Source organism: Sciurus carolinensis, chromosome 5, assembly GCF_902686445.1.
Source record: "Sciurus carolinensis chromosome 5, mSciCar1.2, whole genome shotgun sequence".
NCBI classification, from domain to species: domain Eukaryota; kingdom Metazoa; phylum Chordata; class Mammalia; order Rodentia; family Sciuridae; genus Sciurus; species Sciurus carolinensis.
In genome coordinates, this window is record NC_062217.1 from 96,842,095 (window position 1) to 96,860,974 (window position 18,880).

The 18,880-nt window shown below is 35.3% G+C and overlaps 1 protein-coding gene across 3 annotated transcripts in view; it reads left to right on the plus strand.

Moving 5' to 3' along the window:
• Positions 1-4,226, plus strand: part of Prkg1 (protein kinase cGMP-dependent 1) — a 1,194,090-nt gene extending 1,189,864 nt beyond the window's left edge. For all 3 annotated transcript variants that reach the window (XM_047552478.1, XM_047552477.1, XM_047552479.1), the window contains one exon: positions 637-4,226. In XM_047552478.1, the coding sequence (XP_047408434.1) occupies positions 637-735 (99 nt within the window). In that variant the 3' untranslated portion in view covers positions 736-4,226. The remainder of the gene's footprint in view (positions 1-636) is intronic.
• Positions 4,227-18,880: the final 14,654 nt, after the last annotated feature.

Below are 18,880 nucleotides of genomic sequence, written 5' to 3' on the forward strand. Positions count from 1 at the left end.
GAATATACAGAAAATATAGTACGTGCACATAATGGAATACTATTCAGCCATAAAAACAAGAATGAAAATCTGTTATTTGCAGCAACATGAGTGGAACTGGAAAGCATTATGTTACGTTAAATAAACCAGGAATGGAAAGACAAATGCCACCTGATTTCACTCATATGTGGAATCTAAAACAGTTTGTCTTGTAGAAGTTGAGTAGAATGGGTGCTACCAGAGGCTGGGAAGAATAGGGTGAAAGGGATAGGGAAAGGTTGATCAACGGGTACAGTGTTTCAGTTAGATGGGAGCAAATGGTTCTGGAGTGCTATTGCACAGTATGGTGACCAGAAATAACAAAAATGCACTATTTATTTCAAGAAACTATGAGAAAGGATTTTGAAAGTTTCACTATAAGCACACAATAAATGTTTGAGAAGACAAATATGTTTAACCTAATTTAAACATTATGCAATGCACACATGTATCAAAAATTGCATGGTCCCCCACTGATAGTATAATCTGCATATTTTTTATGTATTGGCTTAAAAATAAAGAACAATTCTTTTTAATAATGGAAAATAAAATAAAATTCTAGCATGGAATTCTATGAAAAAAAGCCAGAAAGTTTCTACTCATTCTCTCATGTTGCAGGTTGCATCACCCACGGACACAAGCAATTTCGACAGTTTTCCTGAGGACAGCGATGAGCCACCGCCTGATGACAACTCAGGCTGGGACATAGACTTCTAATGCATTTCTCTTACCTGCTTCTGCCTTGCTGAAGACAGCTTTTTCTGAGACACAGCTGCCAGCAAACTTGAGGGAAAGAGAGAAGATTAGTGCTCGGGGTCACCATGATGCCTTTGATCGATGCTGCTCCAGTAACTACAGTGGCATTAGGACTTATTGCTTAGATGACAATAGTGCTCTTTACATGTTTTCTGTTTGAACCTAAAATAGCAGTTGACATGGTGGTCCTGAAGCAAAGCCTTTCACCAGTACAGAGATGTTTTCTATTGTTGCAACGATCGATCTTGCTTTGCTCTGATTATAATTTGAAAGACTGTAGGAAGCACTTCAATCTAGTAAAAGAGTCTGTACCTTGCTAGGTTTATCAGGATGAAAGAATAATATATTGGTACGATGGATTACTATGGTACAGAACCTGGGCTATCCCCTTTCTTTAAATGAAGGTTGTGGAATCTGTTACTGCAAGCCAGTGTATATACCGTAGAAAAGAGGACCACACATCTGTGGGTCACAGAGTTCATGTCAAACCAGTGCTAGAAGTTTCATGATTTTATTTCCCAGCAGTGCTGATGACAAGACTGAATGTTACCTTTTCTTTCTGACAGATTTTAAAAATTGATATGATAAAAGCACAACTGCTATGGATTCTCCTGAGACCTTTCATAGCAGGTATATATGCGTTTTCACAGAGGATTGAAAAAAATGCATGATATTCATTTCTTTTTGATAAATTGGCATGACAGAGTGGGGGAAAAAAGCAATTCACAAAACCATTTCATATTTTAAAAAACATATTGTGCTTAAAGATGGTCCTGGAAATAAATGACTAGCAGCCAATTGGTTTATCTATTTACCTAACATACCCTCAAACTGAGGCTTAAAATATTTCTTTTATAAAAATAAACCCTTGGGTTGGGGGTGGGGTATGGTGGGGAGGGATTAAGACCCATCCAAAAAATAAAAAACTATATAGGTGCTATGTATATCTTTCATCTGTAATGTCAGTGTCTGAACAGACAACACAAATTCTAAACCTTACATGTCTAGCCAGAGACTCAAGCATTTTCACTAAATTTATTAAACTAAACACCTGTCAGATTTCACTTACACAACATAGACTAGGTTCGAGAGAGAAAGGTGATTTGGAAACCTTTTTGAACTAGCTTCTTGTCTTAGGCCTGAACCAAAAAAGAAATAAGAAAAAAAAAAAAGTCAGAAAGCACAAAGTCAAAGTTATTAAAGTTTACAAAACCAGGAAGCTCACTCATTTGAGGTCAGGAAAGAGAACAAGAAACTGCACAGGTGTTGATTACCTTTTCCTGAATAAACCCACATACTTGTCAAAGTAGGAAGGGGTTAGAGAGGGAAAAAGGAACATGAGTTCACAAAAATTGATTTTAGCAAAATAAAACAAATATTAGTGAACCTGAAATTTATACTAACTAGGAAAGACTAGATATGAAAATATTAGACTGATTTGCTTTTTTCACGTAGAATAAAGAATCAGCAGATGAAGTTGGGTCCATTGGTGGCAAGCCAGATGAACATTATTAGCTGTCAATAGTGGAGTTTTCCAGAAGCTTTTTTTCCTGGACAGATAGCATTATACCTACACAGATCAATGTATAACCTTCCAAACTGTCTTGGAACTGTATGTGAATTTGGTATAATAAGGACAGTTTTGCTTTTTAACATTAGAGAGTTTTTCTTAATCTAATGTAGATGTTTTTGCAAAATTATGTCCAATTAGATCATCATATCTTAGCCAAGAAAGGGTATATTATGAATTTTGTTTGAATTTTTCATACTCAAAACTATTTTAGAACATGATATCAAAATAAACTCTAAAAACATTTTTAGGATAGAACTAATAAATATATACTATATATATAAAGGATAAAATTCAATTAAAACTTTGATCCTAAGATATTATTGATACTATTATTATTGGAACTTTCCCTCTCTTACAAACAATTTCTCAAAATCAACCTATTCCCCAAGACATTGGCTGTCTTCTGCAGATTTCAGAATATAAAATTAAGTGTATCAACCTAAAGTCTAGCTATGAATCCTATTTCAGAGGTTTCATATGTCTTTTAATTGGTCTTTTAATATGTATATGTATAATTCCAATTACCGCCAATGTTCAATAATTTTTGTTTAAAGATTGTGTGGTTCAGGTATGCTAAAGGCTTGCTAGAATATTAAATTTACCTTGTCATTAGAAAGTGAATCTGCCCCTACAAATTTTCAAATATCACAAAAGTCCCAGAAATTAGCACTTACTCTGGATTTTGGACTATTATGGTTCAAGTCTAAGACAACCCATATGTACAGTTCTACGGAGAAGGAAGAAGTAGCATTCAGCACAATGTAACTGTAGATTGTTTTTCCCACCTGTACCTGCATCTTCGTCATTTCACCCACAACATTGTATCAGGATGTCTAAAGCAATCACCAAAAAATAAAGGTGAACTATATCTTCCAAGAATTACTAATGAAAACATTCATCTGATTTATAACATTTAATTTAAAGGAATTAAATCTTGTCTTAATGAAGACACTAGGGCTATAATTCATGGTCAGCTTCATTTTATTTCTGAATTTTTCATGCCCTCTTTTTTTCTTACATTAAAGAACATCTGGATAAGTTTAGAATAGTGCCAACTTGTTTGATTTGTGAACTGACTTTCTTGTTAATATTTCCAGTATGGGAAATAAGGGCTTTCTGTGTGTCTTGATTCACAGGAAAACTGAAAACTGCCAAGGGAAGGAATATCAAAGTTGAGATAGATTGAATACATTAGAGAAAATTATTTGTGGAAAATTGCTGTAATTGATTTTTATGTTTATTACCTTCCTTGTTATTACAATATGAATCAGACCCATGTAGCATTTAAAACAAATGTATTTTGATTATATACTTAACAAATCATAGTTTTTACTTACAGTTATGAAATATACATGTGAATTTTACATGTATAATGATACATACTCAACTATTGGATTTTTCTTGCTTCATTTTTAAATGACTGAACTGATGATGATGAATTTAAATTTAAAGAAGTCAGCTACCAGATTGACAACAAGGATATCAGAAATGATTTCATACAATAGAGGTGATCTGTGCATTATCCATAACACTGTTTTCTTTCACAATAGGACCACAGACAAATATTTATGTAAATAGATATTTTTGTGTGATATTTTGTGGTACATATAACTTTTTTTAGTGTTTCACAGCATTATTATTTCATTTTATTTGTATTGAATAATGTTTTTAGGTCCAAGTAGACTTGAATTAATGTCATAATTGTCAGTATTATTGAAAACTATGTCAACAGTACTGTTATTCATCTGTCCCATAGTTTAGAACATGACCTGGCTATCTGGCATTGTTGCAAGTGCCTTAAATTCATGGCATCTGATTAAAAAAAAAAAAAAACAAATTTGGTGTTATGCTGCATGACAAAGACAAACACACCTCAAAATGTTGTCCTTTCTTAGCTTGCTGCGTTTTACAGTTCTTTCTGCTAACAATTTATAAGCCTTTATTATATAATATTGATGAATTACAGAAATGATGAAGTTGTTCTCTTATTTCTGTTAAATGTACCAGAGCTGTGTATCTGTTAATGAGATACAGCGTCATTTCTGTGAAATGTATAAATGTATGTGCAGGTCAAATTAATATATGACATACTATCAGTCTGTATACAGGTATTCCTGTTTTGCTAAGCTGTGCAGATTCAGTGAAAAAGCAGTTAGTGCAGTCACATTCTAGCATATCTCATTTTATAGACTCCATTAACAATGGTCCAACCCCCCAAAAAATCAGAAATGACTGCTAACCACACCTCGTTCTGAAACCAATGATGAAAAAGTACCTTGGTGCACCACTCAACAAAACAGGATGCTTTCTCTGAGTTCTTGTATATGCAAATCATTTATGAGGCAAGTTTTCGACAGACCTAGAAAGCAAAATGTTGAAAGTATGTGGTAAGCCCTCCTCTTTATCTGCCCCTGCATCAACAGACAGAGCTCTGGGACCTTGACCATGACTCAGAGGTTTGGGCTTTCTGAGTAAGGGGACATTTCTTTAAGCATCATCTATCAGATTTATTTCAATGTATGATGTTTTTACAACTGGTCAGTTCTTTTGTATTCTTACTGCTATGGTTATTTGATTGTCCTCTTACAATTTGTTCTACATGAAAGAGTCCTTTGTTAGTCAGAATGCAACAAACTGTCATCAAATGGTCATTGACCACTTGCACTCTTTTGATGTAGATTAAAAACTTTTTCATAAACTTAACCTGCTTTGATTTGCTCTGTATTTTTCCTGCAGCTGTAATTGCCGAGTGCCTGTTGTATACTTTATAGAGTTGAAATAAAAAAAATAATTACTTTTGAACTTGGTTGATGTTTAATTCCACACACTATTTAAAAGATGGAATTGGCCTATCATACTAGAAGGGAAATGCCATGTGCTCCTATTGTAAACTGTCACTATAATTATCTAGAAAATACTTCTACTCCAACCATCCTTTGTGAAATACCCTAATCTAATCTAAAATGAATCCAACAATTCAGTTTTAAGAATTCAATGGGAATAATACTGGGCCACCGGCATGACAGTAAAACAAATGTAGATACCCACATGAAACCATAAATTAGAAGATTTCCCTATATTACCATCAAACACTCCTTTGAGCAATTTTCATCAAACTCCAAACTAGACAAGCAAAGGGAGGATTCCCATAAGTTACTACATGCAAGGATGGAATTATTCAGTATGAAAAGCAATTTCACAAATCTCTGTTCTAATATTTGTTCATTGGGTCCCTCTCTTAAGCTTTATATGCATAAAAGTATATAGTTTTAAAGAATACAATTAGAACTCATTCAGCTCTCCAAAACCCTGGTAAACATAGTATTCCATCATCCTTTTTCCTCACTGCAGTAATGATGCACACATTGAAATCTAGTACATAGCATAAAGATTCCCTCAATTTGATGGTGTTTTTCTTATTGACATCACATTGCCAGTGAAAGTGAGTTAAAAACACTGATTTGAAGAACACCAGAAATTTAGTCCAGTCTGCTTTCTCAGACAGAGCCAATAAAATAATCTGGGAAAAATACTATGTCAATATATCACATATGATGATTTTATTTTGCAAATTAAAAATATTTTTAATATCTATCCTATAATTTCTTTAATTTTCTCAATGTAGATTTAAGAATGATCTTCCCTAACCCTGAAAGTTTTTTTTTAATTACACAGTTTTAGGAGCAACGTGCTGATCAACACAATCACTTCAGAAACAGCAGTGAGGGAGGGTAGGCAATGGTGAAGACACTGCTCCTGCCACTGTCACATTTGCACATATTAATTTCAATGCAATTAAATCAACACAAGATTAGTCAACTATGACAATAAGTTGGACAAAAGATTCAACTGTAAATTTGAGAAGACTGGATTGTGTGTTCATTCAAGTTGATCACATTTTGCTTGCAGACCTAACCACAGATTCTGTTATAGCCTTAAAAATGTCATGCTCAGTCACCACATTTAATATTCTTTTTCAAAGAGTTCTATTTAGAATTTTCTTCAGTATTATATAACTTTTAAACTAAGAAATTAATAGATTGATGAAACAGTAGGCTTCTCTCTGGAAGTTGTTTTTCAGCTCAGGTGAATCTCTGGAGCAATGACAAATCCATCCACATACCAACTATTTGAGCTAAACAGGGTAAGCCTAAATCTCATGCAAAAAAAAAAAAAAAAGAAAAAGAAAAAAGGGTGGGGGAGGGAGGGAGAGGAAGAGGAAGGAAACAAAACAAGGCATACAAAACAACCCCAATGGATAGCCAATGAGTTCATTAAAGTTAGTGACCAGATTCAGGGCATATGATCTAGGCCAGTGTTTTCCAAACATTAATGTCATACATAACGATGTTTCTGGGAAATAAGCTAAAAACAGATTCCCAGGGTCATCTACTGTTACTTTGAGGTGTAACCTGGGCATGTGATATTTTAACAGACACCTTATTTTATTTTGATGGAGATATTTTATGTGGATTTCCATAGAAGAGAAATCAGAAAATAAGGTCCATGTTTGGGTAAAAGAACTAAATAAGGGGAAAATGTCTAAATAGACATGATCACCCAAAGCATATTAAATACCTTTGAAAATGTTAAGTATTTACATTCCACTTATATAGATGTCCTTCCTAGCTAACATACCAAAACAGTATGTGAATAATAAACTATTTTAAAGGAATAAATCTACATCTTGATTTTCAATGCCCAAAAGGTATATTTATACCCACTTCTGGTATCTGGTAAGTCAGGATAAGATACTAGCAGTTAACTTGCAGGAGGCCTTTCAGTCCTCTAAGGAGAAATGACAATGGATTTAAGCTTCTGGCTCAGCTGGATTTTGACCTCAATTCACCAATGTCTGATTTCCCTCCATGGGGTATTTCCCAGCTCCATGGAAGTTATGTTTAGCAGTTTGACTTGCTTTGACCATTGAAAGGTGAACCTGTCACTTCAAGAAGAAACTTTAAGAGCCAATTTGTGTTTCTTTACATTCTCTTTTTCTCTACAGTTGTGATGTGCAATTCATCAACAGTGGCTGCCCTGTCAATTTCAAAAGTGTGAATGGCAGTGAGCAGGAGCAGAGCACTCAGGCTTTACAGTGGGATACATTGTTTTGGACCACTAGGATTCTAGCTTTGTCTATTTCTGCTGCATGATCTTGCCTATTCCAATTCATAAAATACTACAGACATACAGAAGAAAGACGAGGTCTGATCTAGCCCCTGCAAGTGTTTCGATAGTACAAATAACCCACTTTCAGGCACAAGATACCAGAATAAATCTTCAGACCCTGAATCACAGTGAAGACTTGGTGAATTCATTCAAATGTGTAATCTTTTGATAAGAAGCATTTCAAACATGACATGGAAAAGATACACTTCAACCCAGGAATGGGTGGAAACATTCTTAGGACCTGGGCATCTAAAATTGATGCAAAGGGTTATTTGGGAAATTTGTGTGAAGACTCAAATTTAGAATCACCAGGTTGAGCATGAGAAAAAATGAATCTAGTAGAAAATGTGTTAGTTATGAGATTGGGGGGTTACAATTCCTAGGTAGAACAGGAGTCTTTGATTCCTGAAAAGATGTGAGAGCCACAGAGTTTAAACAATAAAAAAAGGTTGAAATCAAAGCAAAGTACAACCTAAACTATAATTATGATATCTTATATGTAACCCTTGCTAAGTTACACATACTATAAATTGCTTTAAATTTGCCTATTTATGTGAATTACCTAGGGTTTTAGTTTCCCTATCCACAAGATTAATCTCTTCAGTAATTATTATTTTTAGTAATACAATTTTGTGATTCTAAGTTGCTTCACTTTCTGAATCTCTCTTTCCTTATTTTTTAAAAGCAGGTGTTGCCAAACTATAGTCCATAGACCCAATATGGCTCACAGTCTATTTGCAAATAATGTTTTTACAGAAAAAACATACATACCATCTATAGCTGCTTTCATGCTATAATTGTATTTGTTTTGAGTAGGTAGGTAGAGGTTGTATGGTAGGTGAAATCTATAATAGTTAATATCTGGTCCTTTTCAGAAAAGTTTGTCAACCCTTGATCGAAAAGGAAGACTTACAACAAACCAATGATATTTCAAGTTTAGTTTTCCATAAAGCCTCAGCACACTGAGGTGGTCTCTCCTAGGTCACCTGGATAGAATAAGTAGAGGAATGTATAGGTTGAAAGAAAGGGACACACAGTGATTAGGCTCCATGGGCTCCAAATTTCTAATTCTGATTCAACCAAAGAAGTTCCAATGTTATCTGTTCCACAGACTGGGGATGCATGTGATATTCATTCATCTGGAGAAATGATTGTGCTGTTTTAGATCATACTTGAGGTTCTTTTCATGTGTGCATTTCTAAATATGTGGAGAGAAGCTAGTGGCTTAATTTCTTGATACAACTGGTGATACAGGGGATTCACTTCATGAACACTGATCAAATTAAATGCTTGTAATTATACTCAAAGTTACTTTAAAAAGATTGAGACCTATATCAAATAAAACAAGTGATATACCAAAAGTTGCACACTTCATACTACTTCTTGATCTGTGTAAGTTCAAGGGTAAAATACTGCTTTTGCTCCTTTTTTTTTTTTTTTTTTTTTGCATGTTGGATAATTTTTCTCACATATAAAATCAGCTTCCATTTAATATATACATTTTAAAATCTTCCTATCTTATTAGGGTCCAGGTTATCTTGCAAAAATGTCAATTATATAGTAATTTCCAACTCCCTTCAATCACCTGTGAATTCCCTAAGAATGCAAACTTCTTAATGAGGTTAGTTCCCCCTGCCCTTTAAAATCAGCTCTGAGCCTTTGCTTGACTTCCAGCCTTCTGCAACTATTTAGAGTTGTACATAGAATTTTTTACTCCTTTATAATGTCTTACTATTCAATGGTCAACTCAAGATCTATGGATCTCAGAAAAGGCATAACTACTTCCAAATGTTCTTTATGACAGGTTAAGTTTTCTTTGTCAATAAGCCCTTGTGCAAATTCTGAATATTGAGATTAATGTTTTTTTTTTCTTAAAATAGTGGATGAGGATTCTGCAAAACCTGATTTTTTTTTTTCCATGCTGGGAGATATGCTGTCCATTATTGTTAGGCCATTAGGAAACATCAGAAATATAGCAAGTTTACTAGGGTTAGAGAAGGACCTCTTGGAGGCAGGGCTATCACAGATTGTACCAAACAAATTTGGGATATACTTCATTTCAATTTGCATGTAAGACCATTAGGATTACACAAAGACAATTTGAGATACAATTATTTGTATTACAAAAAGGTGAGGCCTCATGAGACTAAGAATGATGCATTGAAGAGGCATTTAAACCATAACTTGATTTCCTTTTGGAAACAAGTATGTTATTGGAGCATTAAGCTAGTAGGTTTGAGACTGGGAGTTTCAGGAAGGACCCTGATTCTAGAGCTACTCTGCCATGCAACTTTGAGTAAGTAACTTCACTTTAAGTATTTTCCCTATCTGAAAATAAAGATCTTTCAGGACTTCTACTTGCAGCAAAAAGTTCAAAGAAAAAAAAGCTAAATTTAAAAATAATAAGTACACAGCTACATACACAAACTAAAAGGGAAACTCTTGGTAAACAAAAATGAGAAACTCCTAAAAGAAAAAAGTAAGCCAGAAGCCAAAGATGGTTGTCTCAGTTACAGCAAAAGTAAAAAGTTGAACTCAGGACCCTCACGGGAAAGATCAGTGCAGAAAGGTAACAGAAATACCAGGAAGCATCTCAAATGAAGAAGTGATGGAAGAGAAGGGCCAGGCAACCAACAGGAGTGTGTAGAAGGCCATTTAAAATGGTAGTTTCTTCAAAATATGTCCATTTAAAGTTTTAAACAAAATTTGTCAGTCGCAATTGTTTCATATCACTCATACAGGTCAGTGCAGACTCCAGAATATTTCTAAGGTCACAGAAAGTTGTATCAGACAATGATGACTTGAGATGTCACAGCAGGAGTCAATTTGTAGGTACATGCAAGCTGGAACTTCATCTGCATTTCCAAATGGAAGGAAAAAGATAATTTTGCTCTCAGACTCTTCCAGAAAATAGAGGGAAAACAAATGTATTTCATGTCATGTTAGCAGTTTGACCCAACCTTGATTCCAAAAGCACACATGAGTAATGCAAGAAAGACAGACAAATTAGAGGTCAATATTTTTCATGAACATAGACACAAATACTAATCAAAACATTAGCAAAATGCAGTAATGTATGCATCTTAAAAATAGCTAGCTTAACTATATCTGAGGAATATGAGGATGGTATAGCATAAAAAAGTTGCCTGCGTGTATACTTCCTCAATTTGACAATTAAAGGCAAAATACATTATCTTTTCAGTTATCCCTTTATGATTAGTTGAACTGTAAAAAATATTTAATAAAATTAAAGTAATGATCATTTATTTTGCAAATATCTTCTGTTTGCCTTCTCTTTTAATTTTAGAAAAGTTTTTTATTTTATTTTATGTGATCCGTTTATCAATCTATATAATTTATGATTTGTATCTTACATAATAAATCCTTCCCTATAAAGTCATGGTTAAAGTGGTATGCTCTTATTTCTAAAATTTTATATTTTGTTACTTACAATAGGTTTTTAATATACCTGTAATGAATTTTTTAAATGGGTGGTTATGTGGTACTTTTATTTTTCTGTATGGATGCCTAGTTTTTCCAGTTTATATAAGTGTGTGGTGTGTGAGTGTGTGTTTCAATTATCTTTGGTTGAAATATTACCTTTCTCTGCAGAAGTACTAATGTGGCTTAAGTATTACACCTTTATAAAAATTCTTTATATTCTGTAGAGTAATTCTGAACATGCATCTTTGTTGTCTTTAAAATATCTTAGCTAGTCCTTTTATCCAAAAGTATTAAAACAAAATGGTTACATTTCATGAAAAAAACCTTCTAGAGTTTTTATTAGAATTACTTGAAATTCATAGATTAATTTGTGGAAGAAATTATAAGTATAATGTTATGGTATTAACTTTTTTCCACCCATGGACATTATTAACATTTTCTAAATGTCTTAAAAACATTTTATAATAAGAGTTAATGCATATCTTTTATTGGTATTTAAAAGACTTCTTTTAAAGTGTATGATCTCGAATTCTTTATTGACACAGAGAAAGTTCATTTGTTTTGTGTATATTTTTCTCCTATCCAGCATCCATGATGAAATTTTATTAATTCGTCTCTTAGTTTATTTCTAAGGATATTATTATCTCTGAAATGTTTTATTAAACTCATAACTGATTTACTTTCTTGAATTAATGAATTTACTGTGACCCCAACTAAATAATTGTATATTAATGAAATTTCAGGTGGCATTCTTTCTTTTACCGGATTTACAATTTCATGTTAGGTGCCATGCTGCATGCCTATAATCCCAGTGGCTCAGGAGATTGAGGCAGGAGGACTGCAAGTTCAAAGACAGCCTCAGCAAAAGTGAGGTGCTAAGCAACTCAGTGAGACCCTGTCTCTAAAAAAATGCAAAACAGGGCTAGGGATATGGCTCAGTGGTCACGTGCACCGGAGTTTAATTCCTGGTACCAAAAAAAAAAACACATTGTTTTCATCATTAGATGTTTGATATACGTTTTATATATGTACATATGAAGCATATTAAGAATGCTTAGTTTGTCAATTTTTTAAAAAATCATGATTAGCTATTTAATTGTATCAACTGTTTCTGCATATACTAAGATGGTCACATGGATTCTTCTTAATTGGTTATTGTAGTAGACTTTGGCAGATGTTATAGATTTTCAGTATTAAAATACTAGTTCTTCCTTGGTACAAATTCAACTTTGTCATGACATGCATTTTTAACATATTGATGTTTCAGATTTGTCAATATTATATTTTAGATGTTTATACCGAAGATCTTGAGAGAGAAGTCTGAAATGTCCCTTTCTTAAACTATTTTTTTGTCAAGGTTATATTAGTCTAATTTGTTATCTTATGTATTCTCTTCCAGAAAATAGAAAAATGTAAATATTCTACTTTGTTAATAATCAATAACCATTCATTTACAATTTTCAACCTTGATATTTTCAAACTAAAATTTAAATGTAATAAATGTTATGAGTATAGTTCAACGTAAACTTCTTGTGTACCGCTGGTGTAAATGGCGATTACTACAATTCTGAAGAACAATTTCATAACATTTTGTAAAGTTGAAATTACTCATATTCTACAACTCAACACTTCTACTTTTTGGTATATTTTGTAGAAAAATATTGCACATGTGTATTATGATTGAAAATCAAGCTGTTCATCACCTAGATAATGACCATTAAATTTATAAGCATCACATAATACTATATAAAACCAGAAATAGATGTATAAGCTAACTGTAACATGGACTAATCTTACAAACAATGCTGAATGAAAAATTCTGCAAAATAATGCAGTCTGATAACATCCAGAAAAACATTTTTTTTTTTAAGGTGAAAGAGAGCTTCCATTTCTGGAGAACTGGCAGATTAGGTTATTTGGATCAATACTTGTGCTAAGAAGTTAAGTGGGCCACTGGAACTGTATTTACTCTGAGACATTTCCTGGTCTGGTGAGGTTGAACTTTGGGTTTTATGGTCACCTAGGATGTTTCTAGTCATCAGCATTCAGAGACTGCTATTTTAAAAATTAAATTACGTACACTTACAACTAATTATGTTATGTTAAAATAATATACAAATATTATGTAACATAAATAAAATATAAATACTCACAGGTCATTACTTCTAAAATGTTTTACTTCATTGTACTATTACCTATATTCTTGAGATTATGCATGTCAATTTTGTCTAAATGTTGCCAATACTATAGAGTGGTGAGCATCTCCCCCACACTCCATGGTTAATAGATTCACATTTTTCATGTGAAATTGCCTGTGGAGATTAATTTTATGCATCAACTTAGTTATACAAGGGGTACTCAGACAGGTGGTAAAATTTTTTCTGGGTGTCTGTTACAGTATCCAGAGGAAATCAGTATTTGAATCAGGAGACTGAGTAGAGAAGGTCAGCCCTCTTTGGTCAGGGTGAACTTCATCTGATTGCCCAAACAGATTGAAAGGCAGGAGGAAGGGTGAATTTCTCTCTTTTTGAACAAGGGTATCCATCTTCTCCTACTATCAGAAAACAAGCTGATTGTCAGACCAAAGAACTTCGAGATTTATACCAGTATATACATACATGCACACATGCACGTGCATGCATACACACACAAACAATCCAGGGCTCCTTCAGCCTCAGACTGTTGGTTTCCCTGTTTCTTAGGCCTTTGGCCTTGTACTGATGGATACCACCAGCTCCCTTGTTCTCCAGCTTTCAGGCAGCATATCAGCACCTTCTCAGCCTTTGTAGTCACCTGAGTCAACTCCCACAGTAAATCTCCTCTTACAATTCAACATATATCCTATTAGTTCTGTTTCTCTGGAGAACCATGAATAATAGACAGATGCTCTTTAATACAGCCATGTCCTGGTAAACCCATCATTAAATTTTAAAATGTAAATCCAAAATGCATTTAATGTACCTAGCCCATGGAGCCTGATTTAGTAGCACAACACACTGTAGAGTATGGGTTTTGTCTTCTCATGATCATGTGGCTGACTTGGAAGCTGCCAATAGCTACTCAAGAGAGTTTCGTACAGCATCTCAAGAGCCCTGATATCCCAGGAAAGATCAAAAAATAAAAAAATTTGAATATGTCTTTCTAGAAATAAACATCACTTTTCTACAATTATCAAGTTGAAAAATTCCAAATTGAACCATTGTAAGTTTGGGAACATCTGTATTGTCCATGGTAGGATTATTCACAGAAACCAGTAAAAATTGAAAATCAGGGCTGGATTTAGAGTCAAAGTTCAAAGTGGTTTTAGTGTGATAAATATGAAGAAGAACTGACGTGCAGAGTTTTTAACAAACTTTTTAAAAAGGAAACAAGGAACTTCAAATGGACAAATAGTCTTCTATGCTCACAAAAAGAGGAAAGGAATCAATTACTTTCTCATTCTTTACAAGCTTATAAATAAAAGCTCCACTTATCTATTTACTTATTTTTCTAATCTCAGCTTTCAATAAAATCATGTAATTTTCCAAACAAATGTAGGAATTTGCCTGCAAATCGGAAATTCTAAATGCAAAGAAAACACACACTTTTTAAACCTTTAGACTTCAAAGTTCTGCCACAGTTCCCTTCTAAATTATTAGTAAATGTAAATGATAATAGGAAGTGCTATTATCACAAAGGAGTAGGGGATATGCCTCAGATAGAAACCTAATTAGCCACTCTACTCCTTGCCTTAACACTTCTGTACCTTCTAAGTAAGTTTGTACCTAAGAACAACTCTCAAAACTATTGATATTTGCAAAACGCTTTGCACTAATTTGTTAAACTTAGAGGTTACTTTAATGCATGCTTTTCTTGTTGCAAATAAAAGGAATCAACAGAAGAACTTCAATAATATTGTGAGAAAAAGATGGAGCCACTGATGAAAAACCAAAAAAAAAATGAGCAGACTATAATGAAATAAATTTCATCTTAGGAACTTGTGATTGTGGTCAATTTGCTTCTTTATAGTCATTTTTCAAATATATTTAAAAATACAGTACCAAAATAACTGCATATAATTTTATACTTATCATATAGCTTGTAGAAAAAAGTTTAATACCCAATAAATATTGTAATGAAAGTTTAGAAATGGAATTTCTCACACACCTTTCACTATCCTTTAAAATTAATCCTAATAGTAGAGCAACATTATTTTCTGCCTGCATTTTTTGAGCAAAAATGAGCTGTATGAAACTACCTAATCAGCAAATTAGCCCCAAGCTGGCGCACTGAATCATGGTTCCTATCAGATCAGGTGTCATCTCTGAAAATCCCAATCCATCCATTCCTCAGCTGCTCTCTCAAGGCAGCCTCCACCCCAACCCTGCCACCCCTTCCCAGTCTCACTAGAGGGAGCGTTCCAAAATTCTCAGCCAGCTAGACCTCCTTCAGTTCTGTACATGTCCAAAGGCTTTGAGGGAAAGAGATGAACCAACTCACCTCAGAAACCAGATGGGTTCTGTCTACCTTGGCATTCTGTCCAATACTCTCCTGGGCTGCCCACCATGGGTTTAATGGGATTGGGTCAGTCCCAATAGAAGACAGGTTAGGACAAGTCTTTGTCATTCCCCATATGGCTTATCATGATGGGGTTTGGACTGCTGTCCCTTGTATGGGCACTGCAGACTCTCATGGCCATAGGAGTTTGCTGCTATCCAGGTGTGTCCTGCCACCTGGGCTTCCAGCTCCTCTGATTTTCCAGAGCTCTGTGCCAAAGCCCACTTAGTGCCAGCACCTCCTTTCCCTCTGTCCATCTTCCCTGGAGAAATCTGGGCCAAGTGTGATACAGGAAAATTTTCAACACCACCACTGGGTTCAACCCATCACTTCCTTTCTCTACTACAGCAAACATGATCTTCACCATATTAACCCAGAAAATCAACCTGAGGGGGCTGGGGAAAAAAAAAATTGACAAAGGGAGTAAGAACAGATGCTAGTCAAAAACCCATACTCTGAGAGTCCATCTTTCTTCATCTTTCCCATGGATGGCTTTGGACTTGACCCCTATATCTCCCATGTGGGTAGAAGTCTACAAGCACAATTCACTGATCTTTCCCTCAATTTTACATGCTAATAATGGATGACATTAATCTTGAATCTTTCCTCATCTCTTCCATTAAAACTATGAGAATTGCTTTCTCATAGTTTATATTAGAAAGATGTCCCGTACCCTAAAGCAAACCAAATCTTGTCACTTTTCTTACTGAAATATCCCAAGTACAAAAGCCAGTGTGAAGGTTTTCACAAACATGAAGGATGGGATCTGTCCATGATTGAATGGAGAACCATTCCTTTTGGATCTGGGCTTGAACCATGATACCAGCTACCAATTTTAGGTTATTCCTTGGTTTCTTTCTCTAAAATGGGTTATTGCTTTATGGCTTAATTTCAAACATCAAAGCCAACAGCTTTACAACAGCCTTGTAATTAGTACACATTTTGAACGCAGTCCGACTCCTTGGCTTTGTCTTATTCTCTCTGATTTGAGGGCCCCTGAGTCCTCTGTTCTGGTTATGGAATGAGTTCTCTTGCTCTTCCAAGGTAACAGGTTGGCCAAATCTGGGCCAGTTCATTTTCTGAGGTCATCCTTCCCCCTCTCCTCACCTCACCTCTTCTTCTTTAGCCTCTGAATTCACATACACCTTTTATTCCCTCCATTGTTCATTCATCAAGCATTTAGTAAAGGTCAAGCAGTGTGCTGAGATAAAAAAAAGAGTTGTAATAAAATTATTAAATAATAATATACATATTATATTTTGCCAGCATTTGCACTGTCAGTATGTTGATTAATTTTTCCAGCTCTTCCTTTTTTACTGGTACATCATGTTGGCTTTAAAGAAACAGAAATATATTATTATTTTGCATGAAACTGTTGGTTTGTATCCTATTTTTGAAAATGGAAACTTGAAATTATTAACATTTTCTCATTCGATAACTTTTATTTCTTAAAATAATTATATTTTATGAAAAGTTATGTATTACGAACTTTTCTAATTGTTGAGCCTAGAATTTTCCTACAAATTAATATTTGTAAAAATCCAGAGATCCTGAAATTTTTATTCAGGAATGCAATAGAGAGTCTATAAATTTCAAACGGACTAGAGAATATTTAGCTTCGAAGAATTTGCGGCATAGGAGGTGAAGATGATACACAATATACAATTCAATAGGACCTGCAAAATAAGTCTCAAAAAGTCAACTAGGGTAATAAATCCTTCACATCTTTGCTCTGAAGAACTTCTACAAAAATTCCATCAGGGGGCAGCAGAAGAGCGGATTTTTCCCACTTCCCTCCAGATGCCGCAGGCAGCGGAGTCCCAGTCCCGGGGAGCTGTAATCTTCCCCTTCGAAGCCTTTCCCCTTCTCTGCCCTCCCCCTTCTAATTAAGTCAGAAAGGCCTGCATTTATTTGCCCATGAACTGACACAGCAAACCAACAGCAGCCATTGTAGTGTGAATGGATTTGCGATCGGCAAAGGGTTTCAGCCGGGATTAGCCGCCCTGCAGCCGGATGAATGTGCTGAGCACAACGTCTGCTCAAAGCCGAGCAAACGGACTATTTGTGAAAACGCCATCCAGGCTCAAGTCTGATTAAGACCGGGGGTCCCCAGGCCGTTTGATCTCCGTTCATCAAAGAGAGTCTTTAAACAAGCTTCATTTTACACTACTGTATGCTGGCGACGGTTGTGACACTGAAGGCAGACACCGTGAGCACCCTGCCCCGGAGCGCAAGAACAATGAGAACTGGCGGCGTGGTGAAGTGCAGCGCCCAGGGCCTGCCTGGTGCGAACGCCCAGCGCTGCAGGGGCTTTCGGGACCCCTCTGTTCTGAGCTTCTAGGTCTGCCACACAGGTAGTTCCCCCACTTGCCTCCTTCCACCAACTCGTGGACTCCAGTGAAAAGAGATGCTTTTAATCCAGGGATGGTGATAAAGAATCCTTGCAGTAATTCAACGTCCCTTTTCTTCCCCGCCAAAAGTTGATAGTTTGTTTTTCAGCCACGTCTTAGTCAACCGTTTGGCGTTTCAAGGTCCTGGTATTTTTTTACCCCAAGATTCCAAGGCAATTTACTAAGCTTAAAACTACAACAGTAGTTGAAAAATTTGGTTCCAAAACATTACATTACAACTAGTCTTGTGATAGAAAGAACACACTCTCCACAAATACACACACACCACAGATACACACCACACACACACACACACACACACACACACACCTATAAAAAAACACCTGGTTCAAATAATTCACCTTATTTTCAGGTTCTAAAACTTTACATGCCAGCCTCTTTAACACCAGCATGCTCACAGTATTGACTCATGTCAATGATTTTTTACTTTATTCTTAGGCTACCTAAAGAACTGCCCCCTTGCAAGCCTTTCTTCACCAGAATACAAAATGTCTTGTGGCAGCACTTGGAGAGAAGATTTGGTAGTCAGACCTCCCCAACCCCCCAAACCAACCCCCGCCCGGGGCCCCTGCATCTCTTTTTATGAATGAAAAACCAATACCAGTACTGAGAATTAAATGACTTTTATTAAGGTTGGTTATTTATGCACCAGCTGGCAGCTGGCAGAGTAGAAGTGCCCCAACCCCCTGACACCATGGCGTGATGCCCTTTTTGGTCATGACCCTTGGAGAATGCCTACATTATAAAGGAGGTAATAGCAGAGACCTAGTGAAATGGAGGAAAACAAATTTTTTCTAGATGTGGAGGCTATCTCATAAGCATACTGCTTTCTCCTGACACTGGCTTATCTTCATGGTTGGAAATATTAAATCCTTTAGGATTAACATCTGTTAAGAGAGCCGATACACTCTTTCTCTACATATCACAGATTTTTCTGAGTGTCAGAACATGAGAAAAGATGCAGGTAGATGTC